This window comes from Podarcis erhardii, assembly GCF_964252035.2.
Source record: "Podarcis erhardii genome assembly, chromosome: 2".
NCBI classification, from domain to species: domain Eukaryota; kingdom Metazoa; phylum Chordata; class Lepidosauria; order Squamata; family Lacertidae; genus Podarcis; species Podarcis erhardii.
Window position 1 is genome coordinate 126,685,002 of NC_138498.1, and position 16,875 is coordinate 126,701,876.

The window sequence follows — 16,875 nt, forward strand, 5'->3', positions numbered from 1 at the left end:
CCCATACAGAAGCTGAGCAGCCCCCCTTCTCCCCAAAGCACCCCAAGAGAGGATGCCAGGAGGGAAACTGAGGCAGCAGGCGGAGGAGAAAGGAAAAAAGACCCCCAGCCCCCCCCCTGGCAGGAAGGGACCTGGGAGGGAGGGGCTTCTGCTCCGAAGGACCTCCCCCCCCCTTATTTCCTGGCCTTTCCAGGAACGCAGCTCAGTGCCTTTTAACCCTTGGCGTGCTGAGCGCAGCCGGCTCTGCCCTCTCCTCTCTCCGCGTTGTCTCCATCTTCAGCAGGAAGACCCAAACTCAAAGATGCTGAATTTGGGGCGGCGGCGGGGGGGAACCCCCTTGCCCTTCCGAGCTGCTCTGCGCCTCGGCTAGAAAAAACGAGGAGCAGGAAACCCCATGCTAGAATTAACAGCTGTTGAAAAAAGGATCTGGTCCTCTTTCTGGCCAAAGGGAGAGAATAGTTCACAGCGCCGGTGGGGCGGGGGGGAAGCACCTCTCTGGGGGTCTCACCTGGTTCCCCCTGGACGGGAGGGAGAGAGAGAGAAAGCGGGTGCCCTTGGTTCGCAAAGGGTTAAAGGGAACGGAGCTACAAGGGAGGGGTCCTCAGAGCAGAAGCCCCCCCCCTCTTGTCACTGCTCTCCCAAGGATGCGCAACTCGGTAAGCCTCTTCTGTTTCCTGCCATGGGGTGCTTTGGGGGAGAAGGGGGGGGGTCCCAGAACTGCAAGGGAGGATGCTGGGGGGGCAGGTTCAACTTATGCATGGGGGGCCCTCCATGTCGAGGAGCAGAGGGTGTTAAGCATAATGATTTAATTTGCTGAAATGGAAATGTTGACTTACTTTAAATTTCCTTTTCTCTGGCCCAGTTGGCTCTCGCAGAATTGGCCAGGTAAGAATCTGGCCCTTAGAACAAGGAAGTGGGGACCCCACCCCACACATCTGTCTGCAGCACTTTGGAGCTTCCTGGTATGCCCGGCAGAGGACCTTAAGGTCTTTGAATAACCATAGTTTAGAGGGCCCTAAGGAAGTCAGATTATCCTCCACCAGGGCCAGGGCCTTCTCAGTGGTGGCTCCAACCTGGTAGAATGCTCTGTCCCTGGAGACCAGGACCCTGCAGGATTGAACTTCCTTCCGCAGGGCCTGTAAGACGGAGCTATTCCATCTGGCCTTCAATTTGAATTTAGCCTGATCTTTTATTTCCTTTCCTTCCCTCCTCCTCCCCTTTTTATGGAGATTACCTGCTCTGGGATTCCACAGCTAATTCTCCCCTGGTCTCCTCGCTGGCCCAGATAGGACTAATTCAGCCAGCTAGCCCTGGTGATCATCTAATGTTTACTGGATGGATTTCCCCCCTAAATTGATTTTTGAATTCTGAATTTATTGTTGTTCACGTTTGATACTGTACTTTATGCTGTTTTTTTTTTTTTTTTTTTGCGTCAATTAAGTGTTTTAAATATGTTGTTAGCCGCCCTGAGCCCGGTTTTCTGAACCAGGAAGGGCGGGGTATAAATAAAAATTTATTATGCTGCAAAATGAAACCAAAGCAGGGAAGAAACAGGCAGTCCAGCCCTGATTCCTAGTAAGTCTTATCCACACATGCTCAGGTAACCTCTTTCTTCTAGTGCAGGCACGTCCCAACAGGTAGAACGTGATCTATTGGTAGATCACCGGAGGTCTGTGATGGATCACTGGCTTCCCACAAAGAACCTCAACAGATTTGCCCCAACAAAATTTGCCCAAACAAAAAAGGGGGTAGATCACTGCCAGTTTTGAACTGTGTGTGGATCGCAGTCCCTTGGGAGTTGGCCACCCCTGTTTAGCAGTTCATCAGTTTTATCACCGAATTACGGATTTGCTTTGTAGGATTTGTGAGCACCTCTAAATCAGGCAGACAGACAGAACGTGGCAGAAGATTCTTTCTGATTCCTTCTGATCTCTTGGAGGCTTCCTGAGAGCAGAGATGGATGAGCAAGACTCAGCTGGCCCTGAAGCGGGAAGAGACCGTGATATGCAGACTGGGAGAAGTGGGGGATTCTGGGAAAACTCCATGCAAAGGATCCTGGGAGAGGAGGACACTCTCTGCTCAGATGTGCGGAGCCAGCCGTTCAAGCAGTTCTGCTACCAGGAGGCTGAAGGACCCCGAGAGGTTTGCAGCCGACTCTACTGCCTGGCCCATCAATGGCTGAAGCCAGAAAGGCACACGAAAGCTCAGATGTTGGACGTGGTGATCTTGGAGCAGTTCCTGGCTGTCCTTCCCCCGGAGATGGAGAGCTGGGTGAGGGAATGTGGAGCGGAGACCAGTTCCCAGGCAGTGGCCCTGGCCGAAGGTTTCCTCCTGAGTCAGGCAGAGGAGAGGAAGCAGGTGAGAGAGACTCCCTCCAAACAGGAGGGAGAAGATCCCAAAATGCTCTACTAAGGGCCCCATTTTTTGGAATGCATCCAAGGAATGAGATCTGATACCTGCCAAGTTTTTGCTTCTGTCATTCTTTTTCTGATCCTTCTCCCCGTTCTCTGTTTTGAATCCTTGTTGCTCTTTCAGATAAAGAATCTGTTAGCAGAAATGGACATTGATTCCTGTGAGGCAGAGAGGACTCCGTTGGACACCAGAGAGAAGCCACTGGGTACGGAGGAAGGAGTTATTTCTCTCTTTGGTCACATTCTGTTGATGTTCAAAATAATCCATGGGTTATTTTCATCTTTTGGGGGGAGTCACAGGGGGTCAAGAGCCCAGAGGAAATATTTTTACACAAAGAAAATATGAAATATTTACAGACATCCACATGCACCACTCACGTAAGACTTTTTTTAATGTGCATCTTTAGTTGGAGATGCACTCCTGAACCTCAGAGAGAAGCAGGCATTCATAGCTTCCCACTTCCCTTTGTCTCTGGCAGGTGACAGGATGATGCCGGCAAGACCTCATATGTCTTTTCATGGTGCTGAAGAGGAAGCAGCGGCTATGGAAGCAGATCAGGTAGGGGGCAGGAGACTTGTGGGGAGAGAGGCCGAGGGGTGGGGCTGGCAAGAGTGACTCCTTCCACCTCCTGCTTTCTGTCAAAGGTGCCCTGAAAAAAGGTGGCAAATGACGTTATGTGCTCAGAATAAGGCCTAAACCACTGAGCCTCTTGGGTTTGCCGATCAGAAGGTCGGCGGTTCGAATCCCCGCGATGGGGTGAGCTCCCGTTGCTCAGTCCCTGCTCCTGCCAACCTAGCAGTTCGAAAGCACGTCAAAGTGCAAGTAGATAAATAGGTACCACTCCAGCGGGAAGGTAAAGGGCGTTTCCGTGCGCTGTTCTGGATCGCCAGAAGCGGCTTATTCATGCTGGCCACATGACCCGGAAGCTGTGCGCCGGCTCCCTTGGCCAGTAAAGCGAGATGAGCGCCGCAACCCCAGAGACGGCCATGACTGGACATAACGGTCAGGGGTCCCTTTACCTTCCCTTAGAACAACGGTTCTCAACCTGGGGGTCCCCAGATGTTGTTGGACTACAACTCCCATCATCCGTGAGCTCTGGCCTTGCTAGCTAGGGGTGATGGGAGTTGTAGTTCAACAACATCAAGGGACCCACAGGTAGAGAAAGGCTTCTCTAACGGGAAGTAAAATAATTTGGTTTAACTGTATACAGTTGGAGGAATGGACAAAGAAATTGGTAAGGGAAAATAAGGAATGTCGAGAATATACAAAATTCAAAAAGGTGATTATAAAAAAAGGAAAGATGAAGAAAAATATAAAAGGGGAAACCAGTGAAATTTACAAAATAGTGGTAGAATCGGAAGATCAGCAAGATCAACTAAAAGGTGTGTGCGAAAAGGAGTTAACAGGTCAGATAAATAGGCAGAGCTTGGGGAAAACATGGGAGCAACATCCTCTGAAAAGGATATCTGTAAGAAAATAACTATACTGTAAGGTAGTATGGAGGTGGTAGTAACAGCCGTAAGACTAAATCAAATAGACAACAAACATTTGGTGTTATGTTGGAGGGGATGTCAGGAAACTGGGACATATATTCAGATGCGGTGGGGCTGTAAATTTGTACAAAATGTTTAGCAAAGGGTGTTGAAGGAGATAAGAGAAATGGCAGGGTTAAGGCTGAATGAAAGTCCAGAAATACCATTGCTATAAATCTACGATAAGGTTAAATGTACAGTGGTGCCCCACAAGACGAATGCCTCGCAAGACGAAAAACCCGCTAGACGAAAGGGTTTTCCGTTTTGGAGGTGCTTCGCAAAACGAATTTCCTATGGGCTTGCTTCGCAAGACGAAAATGTCTTGCGAGTTCCTGCGGGGATTTTTCCTTTCCCCCCCTTTTCCCCAAGCCTCTAAGCCGCTTATCAGCTGATCCGCTGATAAGTCGCTTATCAGCTGATCCGCTAAGCCGCTAATAGCGCTAAGCCGCTAATGGGCTTGCTTCGCAAGACGAAAAACCGCAAGGCGAAGAGACTCGGGAACGGATTCTTTTCGTCTTGCAAGGCACCACTGTATGCAAGCTATGAAGGACTTAATCACAAATTTGTTGCAAGAATTATCATAGCTAGGAAATGGAAAGAAACAAGGTGGATTTCAAATAGATGAATGGTATAAAAAAGTGTGGGATATAGCAATTAATGGTAAATTAATGTTTGCTGTCAAAGTAAGTAGGGGAATGTGGAAGAGAATTTATTTTGAATTCAGAACCAGTGAAGGCAGTGAAGGTCCTGTGTGAGGGTCTGGAGGCAGTTGGAGGATGGATGGCGGCTAATGGATTGAGGTTGAATCCTGAAAAGACAGAAGTACTGTTTTTGGGGGACAGGAGGAGGGCAGGTGTGGAGGACTCCCTGGTCTTGAATGGGGCAACTGTGCCCCTGAAGGACCAGGTGCGCAGCCTGGGAGTCATTTTGGACTCACAGCTGTCCATGGAGGTGCAGGTCAATTCTGTGACCAGGGCAGCTGTTTACCAGCTCCATCTGGTACGCAGGATGAGACCCTCCCTGCCCGCAGACTGTCTGGCCAGAGTGGTGCATGCTCTGGTTATCTCCCGCTTGGACTACTGTAATGTGCTCTACGTGGGGCTACCTTTGAAGGTGACCTGGAAACTACAACAAATCCAGAATGCAGCAGCTGGACTGGTGACTGGGAGCGGCCGAGACCTACATTGGCTCCCAGTATGTTTCCGGGCACAATTCAAAGTGTTGGTGCTGACCTTTAGAGCCCTAAACGACCTCGGTCCAGTATATCTGAAGGAGTGTCTTCACCCCCATCGTTCTACCCGGACACTGAGGTCCAGCACCGAGGGCCTTCTGGCCGTTCCCTACCTGCGAGAAGTGAGGTTACAGGAAACCAGGCAGAGGGCCTTCTGGGTAGTGGCGCCTGCCCTGTGGAACGCCCTCCCATCAGATGTCAAAGAGAAAAATAACTACCAAACTTTTAGGATACATCTGAAGGCAGCCCTGTTCATGGAAGCTTTTAATGTTTAATAGGTTATTGTATTTTAGTGTTCTGTTGGAAACCACCCAGGGTGGCTGGGGAAACCCAACCAGATGGGCGGGAAATCACTATAAATAAAAAATCACAATAAAATGCACAACAATTCCCTCTTTCTTTTAGGGTCCGGTGTGCTTTGATGATGTCACCGTTTGTTTCACAGAGGAGGAGTGGGCGTTGCTGGATCCTGACCAGAGAGCTCTGCATAAGGAGGTCATGGAGGGGAATCGTGGGATCCTGGACTCCCTTGGTAAGGCTCCCTGCTGGATCATAATATCTGTTTTGAAATTCCAAGCATATCTCTATCTGATTAAACACCAATATTTTGATGGAGCTCAACAGGACAACCTACAGCACCTGGAATTCTCACACCCCCATGGAGAGCTATTGACTGTTTCATCTGCGAGTATTGTTCCTCCAGTTACGGCTTTTTCAACCACGATCAGACTTGTCTGAACTCACCATGCCGTTTTAAATGTAGGATTTAGAGTGGTTGGGGAGACTGAGGTAGCTTCTGCCAGGTGTGTTTTGTTTTCCGTTTTTGCTTCTGTCCATTTTCAAAAGAGATGACTGACCTTGGAGATGGACTGGATTCCATGAATGGGCCAAACAAAATCCATCCCAGAAAAGGGACAGGCTTTTAGAATCTCAGGTTCCCATAAGTATATAAGTTAATACCAGTCAACAAAGGCAGTGAACTCTGTAGTAAGATCTCACATCTAACTCTCTTCAGCTCATTCTCTTTCACAAGCATTCATTAGCATTGTTCTAGAATTACAGAAGGGACGCGGGTGACGCTGTGGGTTAAACCACAGAGCCTAGGACTTGCTGATCAGAAGGTCGGCGGTTCGAATCCCCGTGACGGGGTGAGCTCCCATTGCTTGGTCCCTGCTCCCGCCCACCTAGCAGTTCAAAAGCACCTCAAAGTGCAAGTAGATAAATAGGTACCACTCTGGCGGGAAGGTAAACGGCGTTTCCGTGCGCTGCTCTGGTTCACCAGAAGCAGCTTAGTCATGCTGGCCACATGACCCGGAAGCTGCATGACGGCTCCCTCGGCCAATAAAGCGAGACGAGCGCCGCAACCCCAGAGTCGGCCACGACTGGACCTAATGGTCAGGGGTCCCTTTACCTTTACCTAGAATTACAGACTCCATCTCTTTCTGAGGCTCTAATTAGCTTCTTTCCTTGTTTGTAGGTAATGATGAATTAGAAATGAAGAACGAAGGAGATATCCACACAGAGGAGAAGCCTTATCGATATTTGGAGTGTGAAGAGAGCTCCAGTCAGAGCTCCGATTTCACTTCTCATCAAATAAATCCCACTGGGAAGAAACCCTATCAGTGCTTGGAGTGTGGAACGTGTTTCAGTCAGAGGGCCCATCTCACTTCACATCATCGAATTCACACAGGAGAGAAACCGTATCAGTGCTTGGAATGCGGAAAGAGCTTCACTCGGAACGAAAGTCTCACTTGCCATCAGAGAAGTCACACAGGTGAGAAACCCTATAAATGTTTGGAGTGTGGAAAGAGCTTCACTCGGAAGGAAAGTCTCACTTCTCATAAGAGAATCCACAGTGGGGAAAAACCTTACCAGTGCTTGGAATGTGGAAAGAGCTTCCACGCAGGCACAAACTTCCGTCAACACCAGAGAATCCACTGTGGGGAGAAACCATTTCAGTGCCAAGTGTGTGGAAAGAGCTTCATTAGGAAAAAAGATCTCACTTCCCATCAAAGAATTCATACAGGTGAGAAATCCTATCATTGCTTGGAGTGCGGAAGGAGCTTCACCTGGAAGAAAAGTTTCATTTCCCATCAAAGAATTCATACAGGGGAGAAACCACACAAGTGCTTGGATTGTGGAAAGAGCTACAGTAAGAGGGCTAATCTCATGACCCACCAGAGAATTCACAGTGGCGAGAAACTGCATCAGTGCTTAGAGTGCGGAAGGAGCTTCACCTGGAAGGAAAATCTCACCTCTCATCAAATCATTCATACAGGGGAGAAACCCTTTCAGTGCCTGGAATGTGGGAAGAGCTTCAGTAAGAGAGTCAATTTAACGGCCCATCAAAAAACTCACAGCGGGGAGAAACCTCATCAATGCTTAGAGTGCGGAAGGAGCTTCACCTGGAAGAAAAGTCTCACTTCCCACCAAAGAATTCATACAGGTGAGAAGCCCTATCAGTGCCTGGACTGTGGAAAGAGCTTCAGTCAGAGCGCCCATCTCTTGGTCCATCGGAGAATTCATTCAGGGAGGAAACCATATCGGTGCCTGGAATGTGGAAAGACCTTCAGTCAGAGCGCCCATCTCACTGCCCATCAAAGAACTCACCAGAAGGTGAAGCCATAGCAACGGTTGTCTTTAGGAAACTTTAATTATCATGCAAGTGAGGCTTGCAACGGCGTTCTTGGTCTTCGGCCACCCAGCAAAGAAGTTGACCGTGCCTCTCAAGACCGTTGAATGCACACTTGACATCCGATTGAGAAGCAATTCACGTACTTCCACCTCGAGAGCCACCATTTGCAAATTTGTGGTGCTCCTGACCACCAGTCATCTTCAGCATAACCAGGATGATGGTGGTGTCAGCTTCAAGCTCTTCCTGGAGTCTGCTGAACGCACACAGGACACTTCCTAGGAAAGCCACAAGTTTCACGCTTTCCTCTGCGAGAAGGTTTAGTCAAGAATTCTGTTGCTGCCGTCCTCTGTCAATAATTGACAGAGGACGGCAGCAATGGAACATCATGGAAAGAGGTTTAGATGGAACAACACGGCTTACTCCAGGGGTGGCATCAGACACCTTTTCCCACGCCATGTGGACAGAGCACCAGATCTTGACCAGAGGGACATTTTTGTCAGGGGCTCGCATATATTCCTCAAGTAGGTGACCCTGTTCTCCTTCTGTCCCAGTGTTAATTGGGGGAGTCTGTCACAATGGATGAGGTGTTTATGAAACTGTGCTGCATGGTCTCTAGCCAAGGCCTTGCCGCTCTCTTCACATAAGGGCTTGCGCACCACATACTGTGGGTTCTAACACTCCCAAGAAGTCTTCTCCTCCAGATTTTGAAACGTGCAACTTTTGTCTATATAACTTTAGCCTATGCGTATCCTGCCTACCAAACTATCACCTGCAGTCCATCCATCCCCAGCTATTACTGAATGTGAAGGTCTCTATTGTAACATTAGAACATGTTACAATATGCTTTGAAGGTTCTTTTATTATTATTATTATTATTATTATTATTATTAAAGATTTTATTGATTTACAAAAGTCTTAGCAATGTCTCTCTCGCGTATTCCTCCCCCCATTTAACATTTTTACAAATCGGTTTCATTTGTTGAGACATTAGGAAGAAAAGGGGGAAAGAGGTGGGGGGTGGGGCGGGGATGTTTCTATTTTACTTACTATATGTTGGGTATGGTCTCAGCGTTACTCATGCTGGTTCTCTGCTGTTCACTTGTGTTCCATTGGTGGTGAGAGAGGTTGGGGTTGGCCGAGGGTGTGGTTGTTCATTTGGGGTTGGCTCTGGTGGTCTTTGTTTTCATGAGTGAGTGGGGTGGGTGGGTGTTTTGGATCAGGTTAGCCATATTGATTTGTATGCTGTTGGTGGGTTTTTGTCATTGTCTTGTTGGGCTGTGTGTGTGATAAAGGGGAGCCATACCGGGCTGAAGGCGTCTTCTTCTATTTGTCCCCATGTCAGTTTCAGTTTATTGGTTAATTTTTCTAGCAAGGCTGTTTCCCATACTATTTGGTACCATTGGTCCATGCTTACTCCTGACAGGTCTCTTATGCTGCTTCTGGCTGCTGAAAGTAGGTGGGTTATGAGTTCTTTGTGGTGTAAGTGGCCATTATTGTCTTGGAAGATGTTTAGTAGGGCCAGTTCTGGGGTAATTTCTAATACTTGCTTGGTTATTTTACTTATTTATCACATGGCTTTTGACCAGAATAGTTGGATTTTGGGGCACTCCCATCACTCTCTGTCTCTTGACATCAAGCAGGAACCTTGCTGTTCTCTTTTTGGTGCCTCCTTAAGCTGTATTTGTTCAAGCAAAACTCATTTTTTGTAATTTCTTTATTTTTTAATATAATTTTATACATTTTAACATAACCATTTCAAACATTGAAATACAAGGTTCTTTTGAACCTTTGGACCCGTAGGTTCCATGTTTAAGGTTAAATTTGCTGCATCTTTTACCATTATTCATCTGTTATATAACGATAAGTATCATACGATTTTTTGGGACGCAGGTGGCGCTGTGGGTTAAAGCCTCAGCGCCTAGGACTTGCTGATCGAAAGGTCGGCGGTTCGAATCCCTGCGGCGGGGTGCGCTCCTGCTGCTCAGTCCCAGCACCTGCCAACCTAGCAGTTTGAAAGCACCTCCAGGTGCAAGTAGATAAATAGGGACCGCTTACCAGCGGGAAGGTAAACGGCGTTTCCGTGTGCGGCTCTGGCTCGCCAGAGCAGCGATGTCAGGCTGGCCACGTGACCCGGAAGTGTCTCCGGACAGCGCTGGCCCCTGGCCTCTTGAGTGAGATGGGCGCACAACCCCAGAGTCTGTCAAGACTGGCCCGTACGGGCAGGGGTACCTTTACCTTTACCTTATTATACGATTTTAACTCTTTAACTGGAGTATGTGGAGATGGCGAAACTGACGAGGAAGATCCGAAACAAGGAAGATCAAGTATTTGAGTAAATTTGTAATTTATTTAAAGGACCACTGTAAACAAGCAAGACCTTGCACACACAGAGATGTATCTCAACACTGCTAATTTTAACATCTTGGCTGTTTTTATTTTAATTTTGCTGTGGAATTTATTTTTAATTTACAATTTTAACATTTCTAGTAAACCACTGAGATGTTTTCTTACCATCGAGCGGCATGTAAATATTATTATTAAATCCCTCCCATGTATTTTTGTGGAGCCTTTTTATGCGTGGAACACTTGCAATAGGGACTCCTTCCCAGCCAAAATGGGGGGGGGGGATAAGGAGCTCTTGCATAGAAGCATGGAATTGGGAGTTGCAAGAGACCCCAAGAGCCATCTCCTCCAACACCCTGCAATTCAAGAACCTCAACTTAAAGCATCCATGACTGACTAATAATAATAATAATAATAATTTATTATTTATACCCCCCCCCCATCTGGCTGGGTTTCCCAGCCACTCTGGGCGGCTTCAACCGAATATTAAAAACAACACAGCGTCAGACATTAAAAACTTCCCTAAACAGGGCCACCTTCAGTTGTCTTTTTTTTAAAAAGTTTTTTATTTATACAACAAGAAAAAAACACACACACAAATACCAAATTACACACAAATTACAAAAATAACCATAGGCACATAATTTTCTTAGCAAACAATAAAACATCTATTGGTCTTAACACTAAAGACCCAACCTCCCGTCTATTCCATATTTCAAATTCATATTACTTTTTGCCAGTATGTGCTTTTATTTTAATTTTTTTTAATATTTTTTGGGGGGAACAGTTTATTAAAGCAACCAAGAGGAAATAAGCTGAACACTTCTGGAAATAAAGTGATGCAAGACAAGCCAGCAGTTTGCTTCCCTGCCCTTCAGGAACACCCCCCTTCAGACCAATGTTGTTTTCTTTCTTTCCTTAGCCCTCGCCTCAAGGACTAAACCAAGAGGCTGGAGAAAGAGGGAATCCAAAGTAGATTCAGACACAGATAAAAAGGCACAAACATTTTAAGGATAAACTGGAAGAGGTTCTCGGGAGGAGCTAGAGGTGATCTTCAGCCACTCAGAACCATCTGCACCAACTCTTCATAGTTAATGCAGCCATTGCTGTCTTCATGGGCGGCCACAAGCATCTCTACTTCTTCCTCGGTCATCTTCTCCCCTAGGGTGACAAGCACATGGCGTATCTCTGCTCCCATGACGGTCCCGTTGCCCTCCTTGTCGAAGACCCTCAGCCCCTCCACATAATCCTCAAAGCAGCCTTGATCCTTGTTCTTGGCAATGGTCTGCATCATGGGCAGGAACTGCTCAAAGCTCAGTGTCTTTGCATTCATTTCATCGCTCTTGGGGTTCCCCAGAACTTTCATGACTTCAGCATTGGTAGGATTCTGGCCCAGGGCTCTCATGACATCGCCACACTGGCTGTACAGGATCTTCCCATCTCCAGTTCTGTCAAAGAGCTGGAAAGCCTCCTTGAACTCGGCGGTCTGGTCTTCTGAGAAGTCACACATGATTCGGGCTGCTGGCTGTTCCTCTCACCTGGCGCTCTGACGCTCCAGTATGTGCTTTTATCATAATTAAACTTATTCTCAATAAATCTAATTTCTTATATCTACCTTGCGAGTATTACTGAAGTTCCTCGAATGCTGCAACAGAATTTAAACTACTATATTTATTTTTCAGATAATCTTTGAAAACCTCCCATTTTGAAACAAATTCCTGTTTTGATTTATTCTTTATTTTTTCTGATAAACCATCTAATTCGGCATATTCTGTCAGCTTTTGGATCCAATCTTGTATAGTGGGGATTTCATTACTCTTCCATTTTGCTGCGATCAAAACTCTTGCTGCTGCCGTTGCATATAAAAAGATACCCTTCCTCTTTTGTGGAATATCCAAATCTGTTATTCCCAGGGGGTAGGCCTCTGGTTTTTTATTGAAAGAGATCTTTAGCATTTTTTGCAGTTCTGCATGTATACTCTCCCAGAATACCTGTATTTTCCTACATATCCACCACATATGGTAGAATGTTCCTGATTCACCGCATCTCCAACAATTACTTGACACATTTTTATACATTTTTGAAAGTTCCCATGGTGTTAGATACCATTGACGTTGCATTTTTTGAAAGTTCTCTCTAATCGTGTAACAATTTGTGAATTTCCAATTGATCTTCCATAAATTTTCCCATTGGGCCTTTTAAAAGTAAAATAGTTGTTTATCTCTTTGACATCTGATGGGAGGGTGTTCCACAGGGTGGGTGCCACTACTAAGAAGGCCCTCTGCCTGGTTCCCTGTAACTCGGCTTGAGCTGAGATTCCTGCCTGGCAGGGGGTGGACTAGACGCCCCTCGGGCCCCCTTCCAGCCTCTCCTATGCTCAGTTGCTATGGGACCCCCTCTTGGTCTCCTCTTTCCCAGGCTCCACATCCCCCGCTCCTTCTTCTGGCTCCTTCTCTCCTCCCGGCTGCTCCTCCTCCTCCTGCTTCTGGCCTGGGGAGGGGGCAGCTCAAGGGGGGGTGGGGGTCTCCCAAATGAAGCATCTCCCCATCAGTGGAAACAGGACAATACATGGTATCTGCTTATTGCCACAGTTTGACAGGCTGCTCTTCTGAGCCTCTCTGCAGGTCTGGTGCTTGGGTAAAGGGGGAAGCAGAGCTCCTTGTCCTGGCCTTAGTTCGAGGCTGGTGAGGGGGGGGACGACTCGGGATTTTTGGGGAGTCGTCTAACTGCCATGGGGGGGGGGAGAAAGCGGCAGGCGGGGGGGGAGGGGGTTTCTGCAGAGATTGGGGGTCCCTCCCTCAGGGATGCTGGAGCTGAGATTCCTGCCTGGGACAGGGGTGGACTAGACGCCCCTCGGGCCCCCTTCCAGACTCTCCCATGCTCTGCTTCTAGTGAGGGGTCCCCTGCTTCTTGGGGGGGGGTCTACCAAATGAAGGATCTCTGGGGGGGGGGGTTCCTCAATCTACTCAGTTCCAATGGCATTTAGGAAGTGAGGCCTATGGGGAGGGGTGCGTGAGCCCACCATAATCCCTGAGATGTTCCCCCCCCCCCGCCAGCCCCTTCCTCTCCTTGCAAGGGAAGAAGCTGCACCTGCTGAGTTCCTGCCTTCCCCCAGCGTTGCAAGGGCAGGAAATGCTACCAGGGGGACCCCCCCCCTCGGAGAGGACCCAGGTGTCCGGCCCCGAGCTCTCCTCCTCCCGCACCCTGCGAGGGACCCAGGTGTCCTGCCTCGACCTACCCAGCAGGAGCAGCAGCGGGAGTTTGAGAAAGCCTGGTCTAGAAATTAGACCAGGGACTAGACGCCCCTCGGGCCCCCTTCCAGACTCTCCTAGGTGAGGGGTCCCCTGCTTCTTGGGGGGGGGCTCAAGGGGGTCTCCCAAATGAAGCATCTCTTGGGGGGGACTCGGGATTTTTGGGGAGTCCTCTAACTGCCATGGGGGGGGGGGGAAGAGAGCGGCAGGCGGAGTCGGGGAGGGGGTTTCTGCCGAGGGTGGGGGTCCCTCCCTCAGAGATGCTGGAGCTGAGATTCCTGCCTGGGACGGGGGTGGACTAGACGCCCCTCGGACCCCCTTCCAGACCCCCCCCACAAGTGAGGGGTCCCCTGCTTCTTGGGGGGGGTGTCCCAAATAAAGCGTCTCGGGGGGGGGGCGATGCACGTGGTTCCTGCCCCGGAGGAGGAGGAGGAGGAGGTTCCTCTCGGCTCGCCAAGGGTTAAAAGGAGCAGAGCCGGCTTCCTAGAGAGGACCGGAAGTGGCGTCGTGGGGGGGGGCCGAGGTCCTCCTCCCTGGCCCAGGCCCCTCCCTCGCCAGCCCCCTTTCTGCCTCTCTCGGGGTGAGTCTCGCCGTGGGGAGAAGGGGGGGGGGTCGGGGCCTGGGGGGCGGCAGGTCAGATCCTGCAGGGGGGCGGGGGGGCGAGGGCTCTGCCCCCTGGGGGGGGGAGGGGGCTGCGGGTAATAATATTAATATTTTTTGTGATTTCTACCCCGCCCTTCCTGGTTCCCGAACCGGGCTCGGGGGGGGGGGCGGCGAGCAACCCATTTCGAGCACTGCGTTTGAATGTTTTAATTTGTATTTTAATCTGGTTTTTAAGTTGCATTCATTCAACTTGTTTTTCCGAGCCGGGCCTTGGCTGGGGAGGGCGGGGTCTAAAGAAAATTTATGGTGATTATTGTAAAAAGAAGCAGGAAAGACAGTATAAAAAACATGAATGAAATCCAGAAGGAGCTGATCCGCAGGGCCGCCTGGCTGAGCTGGCGAGGAGGCCGGGGGAGAGCGAGGAAGGGAAGGGAAAGACCAGGCCGAATTCGAATTAAAGGCCGGGCGGCCCAGCTCTGCCTCGCAGGCCCGAAGGGAGGGGGTTCAGTCCCGCGCGCCCCCCCCGCCCCCGCCCCCCCGCCCTGCTGCTTCTCCTCCTCCGCTTCCGCCCCGGGTCTCGCCGTGGAGGCAGGAGAGGCCTCCAGGAACAGCAAAAAAAGCCCCATTGCGTGGCAGTTTTTCTGGCTGGGAAGCGAAATCAGGTGGGGAGGCAGCCCCTCCCCAGTGCAGAGAGTGGGGGGGGGGAGACCCTCAACCCCCCCACTCTCTGCCTGAGCTGCAATTCCCAGTTCCCTGGCAATAATTATAATTATTTATTATCATTATTTACGCCCCACCCATCTGGCTGGGTTGTGTGTGTGTGTGTGTGTGTGCGCGCGCATGCCTTAAGCTACAATCATTAACTTTGGCACAGTTCTGTATATAAGAAACCTTACTCTCTATTTTTAATAATAAAAATAAATTTTATTTATATCCCGCCCTCCCCAGCCAGAGCCGGGCTCAGGGCGGCTAATAAAACTACAGTGGTACCTCAGGTTACAGACGCTTCAGGTTATGGACTCTGCTAACCCAGAAATAGTACCTTGGGTTAATAACTTTGCTTCAGGATGAGAACAGAAATCACACTCCGGCGGCACGGCAGCAGCAGGAGGCTCCATTTGCTAAAGTGGTGCTTCAGGATAAGAACAGTTTCAGGTTAAGAACAGACCTCAGAACAAATTAAGTACTTAGCCCGAGGTACCACTATACAGTAAAATCATAATAGGAAAAAATACCAGGCTCAGGGTGGCTAACACCAATAAAATCACAGTAAAAACATAATAGGGGGGATGGGGGGGGGGAGAGAAAAAAACCAATTTAAAATACAGGTTAAAATGCAATTTAAAATGTAGCCTCGTTTTAAAAGTAGCCGATAGATCAGAACTATAAGGGGAGGGAAACATAAGGGTCAGACCGAGTCTGAACCAAAGGCCAGGCAGAACAGCTCTGTCTTGCAGGCCCTGCAGAAAGATGTCAAGTCCCACAGGGCCCTGGTCTCTTGGGACAGAGCGTTCCGCCAAGTCGGGGCCAGTGCTGAAAAGGCCCTGGCCCTAGTTGAGACCAGTCTAACCACCTTGCGACCTGGGACCCCCAAAGTGTTGTCATTTGTGGACCTTTAGGTCCTCCGCAGCAGGGGGTGGGGGTGGCAAGAAGGGTGGATGTGTAAAACACTCTGGGAATTGTAGCCTTGAGGCTGGAAGGGGTGGGGGTGGGGTCTCATGCCAACTCTCTCCACATTCTGAACAAACTACAGTTCCCGTTATTCTTTGCAGAAAGTCAGGACTTTTAAAAGTGGCCTGATCCTGCTTTGCAAATGCAGCACGGGTGGCGGCTGTGTGTGTGTGTGTGTGTTGTCTCTTTCCTTTGTTTTTGGAATATTTCAATAGAGGAGTTTTTATATGGGTTGAAACAAATTTTTTTAAAAAAATTCCTTCCAGTAGCACCTTAGAGACCTTAGGGAAACTAAGTTTGTTATTGGTGTGAGCTTTCGTGTGCATGCACACTTCTTCAGATACATCGTTCGTGCACAATTCAGGCATGTACGCAAAAGCTCATACCAATAACAAACTTAGTGGTCTCTAAGGTGCTACTGGAGGGATTTTTTATTTTTTATTTTGTTTCGACTACGGCAGACCAACACGGCTACCTACCTGTAACTTTATATGGGTTGTTATCATTTCTCGTATTTCTACAGCTGCATCTGTTTCCCCAGGACAAGTTACAACCATTTTACAATTCCATATTAAAAAGAGTTAAAACCAAGGACAGTCACAGGAAATGGCTGGGTCATGAAAACACGTTTCTCAGGTGCCCAAGGCTTCCTTAAAGACTGGAAGGTGAGCAATTGGGGAGAGGGAATTTCCCAACCAAGGATCCGCCACCAGGATGCCCTCTCTTGGGACACCTGAGATGATGATGATGATGATGATAATTTATTTATACCCCGTCCATCTGGCTGGGTTTCCCCAGCCACTTTGGGCGGCTTCCAACAAAATATTAAAATACAATAATATCAAACATTAAAAGCTTCCCTAAATAGGGCTGCCTTCCGATGTCTTCTAAAAGTCTGGTAGTTGTTCTTCTCTTTGACATCTGGTGGGAGGCCGTTCCACAGGGCGGGCGCCACCACTGAGAAGGCCCTCTGCCTGGTTCCTTGTAACCTCACTTCTCGCAGCAAGGGAACCGCCAGAAGGCCCTCGGTGCTGGACCTCAGTGTCTGGGCAGAATCATGAGGGTGGAGACGCTCCTTCAGGTATACTGGACCGAGGCCGTTTAGGGCTTTCAAGGTCAGCACCAACACTTTGAATTGTGCTCGGAAATGTACTGGGAGCCAATGTAGGTCTTTCAAGACCAGTGTTATGTGGTCTC

The 16,875-nt window shown here is 48.9% G+C and overlaps 1 protein-coding gene and 1 pseudogene across 3 annotated transcripts; one reads left to right on the forward strand and one right to left on the reverse strand.

The window, feature by feature from the left end:
• Window positions 1-1,311: 1,311 nt before the first annotated feature.
• LOC309334676 (uncharacterized protein) lies at window positions 1,312-8,682 on the forward strand. 2 transcript variants are annotated; one of them, XM_081849218.1, is made up of 6 exons: window positions 1,312-2,358; window positions 2,536-2,617; window positions 2,891-2,970; window positions 5,581-5,707; window positions 6,653-7,201; window positions 7,622-8,682. In XM_081849218.1, the coding sequence occupies exons 1-6, from the start codon at window positions 1,957-1,959 to the stop codon at window positions 7,801-7,803; spliced, it is 1,422 nt and encodes a 473-aa protein (XP_081705344.1). In that variant the 5' UTR covers window positions 1,312-1,956; the 3' UTR covers window positions 7,804-8,682. The 2 variants fall into 2 exon arrangements, with proteins under 2 accessions (XP_081705344.1, XP_081705343.1); XM_081849217.1 differs by having other exon boundaries at window positions 1,313-2,358; window positions 6,653-8,682.
• A 2,236-nt stretch (window positions 8,683-10,918) lies between these two features.
• On the reverse strand, window positions 10,919-11,718 carry LOC309335513 (myosin light polypeptide 6 pseudogene; annotated as a pseudogene). The gene has a single exon. The product of its transcript is annotated as a myosin light polypeptide 6 pseudogene (transcript).
• Between the last annotated feature and the right edge of the window lie 5,157 nt (window positions 11,719-16,875).